The sequence below is a fragment of the Lucilia cuprina genome, chromosome 4, assembly GCF_022045245.1.
Source record: "Lucilia cuprina isolate Lc7/37 chromosome 4, ASM2204524v1, whole genome shotgun sequence".
Lineage (NCBI taxonomy): Eukaryota > Metazoa > Arthropoda > Insecta > Diptera > Calliphoridae > Lucilia > Lucilia cuprina.
In genome coordinates this window covers 101,603,177-101,612,927 of record NC_060952.1, presented here as the reverse complement: position 1 = coordinate 101,612,927, position 9,751 = coordinate 101,603,177, and the positions used below count along the sequence as shown (strand labels likewise).

Below are 9,751 nucleotides of genomic sequence, written 5' to 3'. Positions count from 1 at the left end.
CGACGTCGTGGGAACGATTCCACGACAATCGGTTCTTCGCACCGGAACGTCTCGGAGTTCAACGAAAAACGTGTCTGCTACAACAACAACAATGTTGACACCTACATATTTCTATAAAAAGCGAAAAAAGATATGTTAATTACTAAAAATTATACTTTGACATTTTCTTTTAATTTAAACTAAAAAAAATTAATTTTCAAATTGTAAACGAAAGAAGTATTACACACACCTTTTTTATACTCACCATCAAAAAGATGGGGGTTATATTGATTTTGTCATTCCGTTTGTAACACATCGAAATATTAGTTATAGACCCACAATTTTAGATTTAAAAAAATAAAAAAATTGTTTCATCGAGGGTCGCAAAAGTTATATCGGTTTTCACTTAAATACTTAAGAAAAAATTCTTAAAAATTGTACTTACAGCTGTGTTCAAAAAAATAGGAGTGAGACAGAAAAATAATTGTGCAGCTTAATTTAATTATTTCCTTTAAAATCCTGAAAGAAAATGTCAGAATTGACTAAAATGAAATCTGTTCAAATATCTTGAAAATTATTAATATATCGCGAACAAAACATGAAAATTCTCATGGTAATCTCTTAAAAGACTTTTTGAATACTTTAGGAAGTCAGATATTTAAAAATTTCTCATAAAAATAAACATTTCATTCAAAAATTATAACAGCTTCCTTATCATTTTTTTAAATTAATTCTATTAGGGCGCCCCAAACTAGTGAAACTAAGCAAAATCGTAGATATTAAACATCGTGATCAATATTCAGTTCGTTCAGATTAATTTATAAACAAATCTTTAAAAAAAATTTGATTTCAGACCATAAAGCATATAGTGAAACCCATTAAGTTTGCCAAGTAACTCATTTAGAGGTGGTTTCATAAATGGATGAATTTTTAATGCATGAATACGACAAAAAAATTATATTTATAAATCTAAATAAATTCAGAAAATACATTGTAAGCCCATTAAAATGGTATCGTACCCCAAATGTTGTAGGTACACATATTAGACCAAGATATGCTCTCATATTCCCAAAAAACAAATTTGATAATATGGCGGTGTTGTCGTATAAAATATTTTTGATTCTAAATTGGAGGAAGCTCGTTCCATAGGGAGTAGGCCATTATATGGTTGTCGACTTGCTGATTCTAAAGCAAAACGTAAAAGGACCTCGTGTATAATATCTTTTAAGGCTTTTTGAATAAATTCCTGTATATTTGTTGATAATCGGCCACGACATGTGTTATCAAGCCGTGTTATCAACCGTTGTCGGAAGGACATCAAGTTCCAGAGGTTCATAAACCCAAATTACAGCTTAATTACAATTGAAGCCACAACCGCTGTCGACCACACTAAGAAACTTTCGTTGAGAAACTTTTTCTTAATTTCCTTTTGAAGTTTCCTTACACATAGAAACTTTTGTTTCAGAAACTACGCGTAAATTGCATTGATTTGTTGTTGTACGAATGAGAAAATTAACAAAACAAGTTTCCGTAATCAAAAGTTTCCCAAAAAAGTACAAACTCGTGTCGCACGTTTATTTCCCCTCAGCTAAAAGTGGTCTAAAACCAAAAAATTACGCTTAAAAAGCGTCGCATGTAAATTGAAAAGTATCGGAACAATGAAGTAATTTTGTATGAAAAACGAGTAATGCTTTGACGCGAAGACGCGTAGTGTGGACCATTGGCTTTATTGTCGATAGCGGTTGTGGATCCAATTGTAACAAGTATGAATGTATAGTCGGGCGTGACCGACCGAGTAGTGTTGTTTGTCTATTATTTTCCAATTTAGTATTTTCGTTTTACGGGTATTCCCCTTTTTGATATGTTTTAAATGTTCATAATTGCCAGAAAATAGTAGAATTTTGCTTATAATAACGGATAATAGAGGTAATCACGGTTAAACGATACGGAAAAATTTAAGTCAATCCAAAATAAAATTAAGTCGATGCAAAAAACATTTATTTTTCGATCCCCGGATAATCGAATCACGGATAATCAAAGTCCTACTGTATATTCATTATAATACTTCATTGTTCCGATACATTTGAGCAATTTATGAATGAAAATCTAATTTTCTGAAAGTTGGGGGCTAGGGGCAAATATGCGCCAAGCACGATAAAGTTTTGTGAATATATTTATATTTATATAATATTTATTTGTGCTGAATTTCATTTCGACATTTGTGTTTATAAGTTAATTTTGGACATTCAAGTAATTTTATGAAAATTGACAAGGTCATCAAGGCTTTGTTTTTTTTAACTCACAAAATTCTACAGGCAATTAAAATAATTCACAAAAGTGAAATTAGATATTCTCATTGCCAAGAAAAGTTTTCCTGTATGTCTAATAGGTATTAATCGAAATTTAATTGATAAATACAAATTATAATATTAAAGTTAAAATTGTAATAAAATCATTCTACAATTTATAAACTATTTTCAGGGTTTCTGGTTTAAATTTTATTCTATGGTGAAATGGATCAGAATTTCTGATGGGAATTGAAAGCGCATATTATAGGTGAATTAATTGACAATTTTTTTATTGTAATATGTATGTTTGTCGAATGTTAAAGTAATTTTGTAAAGAAGTGTAAGGATTGCATTAATTTTATGTCAATTTATGTATATACAATTGTTGAACGATATTGCCGACCTCTTTACTTTCTTACTTTTAGGCCCTATCGTATCTACAACAGACAGAGTAACGGACATGACAAGATCGTTCTAATATATTCATATTAAAGATGTTACAATATATACAAACAGACAGAGTAACGGACATGACAAGATCGTTCTAATATATTCATATTAAAGATTTTACAATATATACAAATTTAGGAACAAATAAATTGAAAGATTTTGCAAAATAAAAAAATTTAATACATGAAAGTTTATTTCATAGGGCTCAGTCTAAATATTAAACATACTACAATGCTTCAAATAGCTATAGTATTTTAGTTTTTTTAACTTTTAACTTTATTTATAATCATTAACATGGTATATCTCACTTTAGAAAACGTTACTAATGGGTGTTAACAAAAAGAAATTAAACTTTTCGAAATTGTGGAGCAATTAAGAAATTAAAAAGTCTAATTAAAAGAAAGTATCATCTAGGGAACCTGTATAAGTATTAGTATGACTAATTGGATTTGCCTAAGTTTTTGTTTTATCCATTTCGCTGGTTTTATATATTTATTAGTATTTTTAGGAATTAAGATATGTATATACTTATGTTTGTATGTGCATAGACAGCAATATTTAAATAGTTTGCAGATGATTGACTATGACTTTAGTTGTTTAAACGTGTGCGTTAATTGAAGATGTCGTCAAATGATTTTCATGGTGGTTCCATGAACGTGTTATATTCGAAAAAAGACCACGAGAGAAGGAGAGATTTATTTCATTTGCAACTATTTTTTATGAAATTTGTAGGTCAAGTACCGACAAATTTGGAGAAGTATGCTTCAGTACAATGGCAAGGAGCTGCTAAAAAATTGGCTAGATTTTATTGTGCCTTTTCTGCAATCTCAACTTTGCATTTGGCTTTATTGTATATTAAAACTACCTTCGACATGTTGCAAATAGGGGAATTGGAAGAGATAACAGACGCTCTCACTATGGCCATTATATATTCATTCGCCTCTTTTGCAACATGTTATTGGTTGTGGAGAACCAAATCTTTGAGGAACTTTTTAGAAAACATCAATGAGCAACATCGCCATCATTCAATGGCCGGTTTAACCTTTGTTAGTGTAGACTCATCTTATAATCTTGCTTACAAAATCACGCTTTATTGGCTGAGATCCTGTATGGTTGGTGTAGTATCTTGGGCTTTAAATCCTCTACTTTTGGGATCGTACTCTCTGCCATTAAAATGTTGGTATCCCTTTAATCCTTTGGTACGCAATCTTTTGACTCATATTTTAAAAATCAAACATGAAACTTATGAATTTCATCTCTATGTTTAATCTGAAAGCAACCTGTGGTATATGAATTAACCTATATGACTCAAGTATGGTGTCAATTTATAATGGGCTGCATCTTTGGGAATGGCTCTGCTCTGTTCGTTTCGATTATTATTATTATGTTGGGTCAATTCGATATCCTCTATTGTAGTTTGAAAAATTTGGATTATCATGCTCAATTAATGTCTGGCGAGGATTTTAAATATCTCCAGTAAGTTCAAAATTCTACTTACGTATATTATATTATGATTTTTAAATTCTTTTATTAGAAAACTCCAATCTCAATTATTGCAAGGCGAGGACGATGAACTAAATCAATATGTGTACTCTAAAGAATACTTAACCGACTTGAGTGTATTTGGTAGCAAAGAAGTGCGCCAAAAAAATTCACTTCAGAAAGTTCTTCACGAATCATTAGTCGAATGTGTTCTCTTACATAAATTTATTTTAAAGAGCTGTGACACATTAGAGGATCTTTTTAATCCATACTGTCTCATTAAATCTCTTCAGATAACATTGCAACTGTGTTTGCTTGTATTTGTAGGAGTGGCGGTAGGTATCTATCTATCTTCAAAAAAGAATAATCTAATTTGACTTTATTCATATTCATATCTTTACTACAGGGTGAGAGTTCCACGATGAGGACAATTAATTTGGTACAATATTTAGCCCTGACACTCTCCGAATTGCTCATGTTTACATATTTTGGTGAACTGCTTCGAAATCACAGCGTTCGAGCCGGTGAAGCTTTCTTTCGTTCGCAATGGTGGCCGCATGCTCATTATATAAAACGAGATATTTTTGTATTTTTGGTTAATACGAAACGTGCAGTCAAAATTACTGCTGGTAAATTTTACTTGATGGATATACAGCGTTTGCGTTCGGTAAATATTTAACAATTATTTAATTTCATTACTCAAGAGTTCAAAAATATATAGAGATAAATATAAATTTTATAAAAGTATAGTACTGATTTTCCCACTTCACTTCACTTCAAAACAGAGTTGCACCACAAAAATTAATTTTACCTTTCAAACATTTCATAAAGAAGGCTAATGTACATATATTATTATTACTTTCAGGTAATAACACAGGCGTTTTCATTCTTAACATTATTACAAAAATTAGCTGAAAAAAATAAATAAATTCTACAACCCTTTTCAATAACTTCTTAATACCATCTGCATCACTTTCATATATTACCCAGAAAAAAACTTACATTGAAAAGAAATGCGTTAAATATTAAAAGTTCATAAAACGTATGAATTTGTACATCATTTTTTGATTACTAATTAATTTTTTTAATATTCAAAAGAAATTGCAATATTAATTATCAGGGCAAGGATTTTCATGCCCTATATAATGCACTATAAAATAGGAAAATATGCACTAAAATGTGAAAAATATGCATCAAAAAATATTTCTTTGTGAAGGTACATATTAATAGATATTCAGATCATAAGTTTTTGACAATAATATAAAGGTTTTTAAGGACTGCTTAATGACTAAGAAACAACTTTAAATAATATATATTTGATGAATGAATGTATTTTTGTATAAATTATATTTATATAATATAATAGTACATATAGGCGAAACTGAAGCAGTTGTCAAACAAAAAATTTTATTTTATTCACACAGAGAATAAAAAAAAAAACTAAACGCACCACAAAACATAAAATTTTCTTCGCGAAATTCCAAGGATATTAGCCTTTAATAGTTCTTCTTATCACTTAAACTCAATGTTTATTATTTTTTGCGACACTTTTAAAGTTTAAAGGTGTTTAAAATTTAAACTATTTAAAACCCCGAAAATAATTTATATTTTACAAAACAAAAAAAAAATATTTTATATTCTTTAATATTTCATTTTAATAAAAATTGAAAAAAGAAAACTTGTAAATTTTCGTATTGAAAATTAAAAAAGTATTTTACGGCCTTTTTTTTCATTAGTGCACAAAAAAATAACAAAAAGACGTGTTTATAATATGTTTTAAGATAAAACATATTTTCAAAAAAAATATTTTACTAGTATTTTCATTCACTGGTATATAAAATTCCATTTACATTTTTTATTTAGTACCTTTTAAAAAACTGTGTTTATTTTTGTGCAGTGTCGCCTAAAATTTCTAAAACCAAATTTGTTGTCAAAATATAAAATACAGAGATAACAAAACAATTTGTTTTAGAAAAATTAAAAAACATGCAAAATATATGCAATTTAAAACAAAATACGCAATTTATGCATTTATAAAAAATATGCAATAAGAAATCGATGCCATTTTGTAGCAAATTCTTTAATTCGAAAAGAAAACTGGTTAAAAGTTATTTTGAGTTTTTGACTGCAAACATGGATTTGCATAAAAATCCTTGCCCTGTTAACCATATATTAGCAATTTTTATGATAAATAAATATTATGATAAATAATATAAATATGATAAATAAATATTTCTTGTATGGTAAGAAAAAATTTATTTAAAATTATGTATGGTTTAATATAATAAACTTTTACAAAATTTGAAATTGTTATTTAATTAGTTACAACCAAAATAATAATAATAAGAGTACAATTAAATTTTTAATAAATATGCATTGGAATCGGGATAAAGGGAACTACTGGATAATACATACATACATACATACATACATACATACATACATACATACATACATACATACATACATACATACATACATACATACATACATAAATACATACGAGACAAAAATTAGCGCAATACCTAATAACGTATAAAATTATTTTTTTTATCAACTTTGACTAGGAAACTTTTGTTGCGAAACTTTTTCTTAATTCTAAGGAAACTTCAATCCTTAGACCTGGTTCATACTGGTAATGTTTTGTTGAGAAACTTTTGATTTTGTGTGCGAGAGAAAGAAATGGTTGATATTTCTTTCCCATTCTCTCACACACAAAAATTAAAAGTTTCCCAAAAAAAGTTTCCTAGTGTGAACCACGTCCTAGCTGTCGGTCCACACTAGGAAACTTTTTTTGGAAAACTTTTAATTTTGCGTGAGAGAGAAAAAGAAAGAATATTATTCATCTCTCTCGCGTACGCAGTTTCCCGTTCTCGGAAAAACATAGTTTCTGAAACAAAAGTTTCTATGTGTGGATATTAAGACCTGGTTCACACTGGGAAACTTTTGATTTTTGTGTGTGAGAGAATGAGAAAAAAATATAAAGTAGTCCGAATGGAAAGGGCAATATCGGCCCGCGTTTTCGGATAGCCCCCATACAAGTAGCCCCTCGAAAAGCAGCTTTAACAGTCATAACTTGTTTCAATATAGCGATGAAATTCGACATAAGTAAGATTCCTATGATCCAAAATCACTGTGCAAAATTTTATGAGGATCGGTCCATAATTGACCCTACCCCCCATATAAGGTTCCCTTCACAAAAGGACTTTAACGCTCATTACTGGCTTAAAAGTACTAGTATATAGATGAAATTCGACATAAGTAAGTTTCATACGAGTCAAAATCTATCTAAAAAATTTTATGAGGATCGGTCCATGATTGACCCTACCCCCATATAAGGTCCCCTTCAGAAAATGACTACAACGCTCATTAATGGATTAAAAATACGAGTGTAGCGAGAAATTCGACACAAATAAATTTAATAAGAAACAAATTCTGTCTACCAAATTTTATTAGGATTGATCCATAATTGATCCTACCCCCTATATAAGATCCGCTTCAGAAAACTACTTTAACGCCTTTAATGGCCTAAAATTAATCAAAATTAATCCTTAAAAATAATCAGCTAATTTTTTTATTAATTTATTTTTTTTTAATAATTTTAAAAATGCAAGATAGGGCCGTTTGCGTTTTAGGTGACGAAATGTATGTGAACATATTGTTTTGAATTATTTCACCACAACATTAAGATTATGTTTGTATGTAATTTTGTTTATCCAATTTGTGTTCTATTGCTTCATTTGCGGCTTTTTTATTATGATAAATTATGCCATAAATTAACGTTCGGTATTTTCGTCATCATTACCATTATATGCATAAAACTGAATGGGCACATAAAGTAAAGCAGTACGAAGAAATTGAAAATTGATAAATAAAACAAAATCAAGGTGACGTATGATTAACTTTATTGCTGTTTGATAGCTTATACGTACCAAGAGACTAACGGATAAGCGTCCATTTGGATATATTTAGTACATATTTACACATTCAATATTTAATAACATTCCGCTTGATGAAGTGTAAAATAAAAAAAAATTCAATCATTTATTTTATTAAAAATAAAAATATAATATGATATGCGTTTATTTGTTTTATTTGTCTATACTTTACATTCTTCACTTCCTACCAGCGAATTCCCTTAATTGCCTGAATTTACTCAATTTTTAATAAAATATTTTAAAACCGCTTTCTTTAAACACAATTTGTTTCTGGTGTATATATACATACATACCTACATAAGCACTCAAATACATAGATATGTACATGGTATAAATATATTAGAAGGTAGTTTCAATTTGCCTTAATGTCAGTCTGATTAACCATATGACAAGAAAGGCGATTTGAAGTTTATGTATAAAATAAAGCTACCATATTCATGAATATTAATCCCACATTTCATTTTAAATATTCAAACTTAAAATAAATAACAAATATTTTAATTCAAATAAAAAAAATTTTAACACAACAAAAAAATATTTTTATAAAAATGAGCTGTCTTTTTCCGAAATGCGAAAGCAAGAAACACCATTCAAGCGTTTCAAATATACATTTCTTTAAAATAATATACCGTATATACGCAAAGAATGGGGGATATAGACCAGCTAAATGACATAGAGGCTGATGGATTAGAAAATTTTGGGGGTTATATAATTTCAAAAATGGGGTTGAAAGAATTCGGATTTGTCACAGGTGAAAAATTAGATGAAAATTATACTTATGTAAATGTACTTTCGGAGGGGGGATTATATAAACCAAATTCATTCTTTATGAACGAAATAGAAAAACTGAACTTAACATTCGTTACTTTTAATGGAAATCAGTTAAACACTAAATTAAATTATATGCACACTTTGCTAAATATTAATAACTCTAAATTAGATGTAATGATTGTAAAAAGATTTTTCTTAGGCAGAACATTTTTCCGAATTCGGCATTTAAATCGTTATTTAAAACAAAATAAATTTATAAATGTAACCAAAAAAATGAAAAAAAGTTATAACATAATTAACAACATTTTTTTTACTTAATTGATTATAATTATTGAGATAAAGTTAAGTAAGTAAAACATAATAAAAATCATTATTAATTCCACTAAAGCTTAATTACATTTTGATTTAAAAAGAACGCATTGCAAATAAGATTCAAATTCAACAGCCACTTATATATATCGTTGTAAATCATTTATGAATTACACATATGTGTTTAAAAATTTCTCAATGTATTTTACACTTTTTCTTAATATGGCAACGCTCTTTTGAATATTTACACAAATAATAAACTTCAAACATCTCCTTTCTTGTCAACAAATTCATATTGAAACAACCTTCTATATTTTTAAATCATGGATATGTACAAGAATATAGATAAATGTTGAAAGTTGAACATCATTAGATTAAAAATACTATCAAAGGCTTTTTTACAAACCATGTTCCCAGCTAGCATTTGGAAGATTGTTGGATGATTAGTTCCTGGTATCCGATTGGACTAAGATCGATGTTTAAGAAATTAATAAACAAAATAAGATCCAATTATCTCCGGCAATATATACATAT

At 28.5% G+C, this 9,751-nt stretch overlaps 1 protein-coding gene across 1 annotated transcript; it reads left to right on the top strand.

Annotated features, from left to right (window-relative positions):
- The first annotated feature begins 3,350 nt into the window (after positions 1 to 3,350).
- Positions 3,351 to 5,493, top strand: LOC111674524 (putative odorant receptor 85e). The gene is made up of 5 exons (XM_023435144.2): positions 3,351 to 3,916; positions 3,994 to 4,193; positions 4,252 to 4,534; positions 4,606 to 4,866; positions 5,065 to 5,493. Exons 1-5 carry the CDS (start codon positions 3,368 to 3,370, stop codon positions 5,125 to 5,127), a joined length of 1,356 nt encoding a protein of 451 aa, XP_023290912.2. The 5' UTR covers positions 3,351 to 3,367; the 3' UTR covers positions 5,128 to 5,493.
- Positions 5,494 to 9,751: the final 4,258 nt, after the last annotated feature.

Coding starts and splice junctions, on each gene's coding strand:
- LOC111674524 (XM_023435144.2), top strand. CDS start 3,368: ATGAACGTGTTATATTCGAAAAAAGACCACGAGAGAAGGAGAGATTTA. Junction 4,535..4,605: donor TTGTATTTGTAGGAGTGGCG/GTAGGTATCTAT, acceptor TCTTTACTACAG/GGTGAGAGTTCCACGATGAG. Junction 4,867..5,064: donor ATATACAGCGTTTGCGTTCG/GTAAATATTTAA, acceptor TATTACTTTCAG/GTAATAACACAGGCGTTTTC.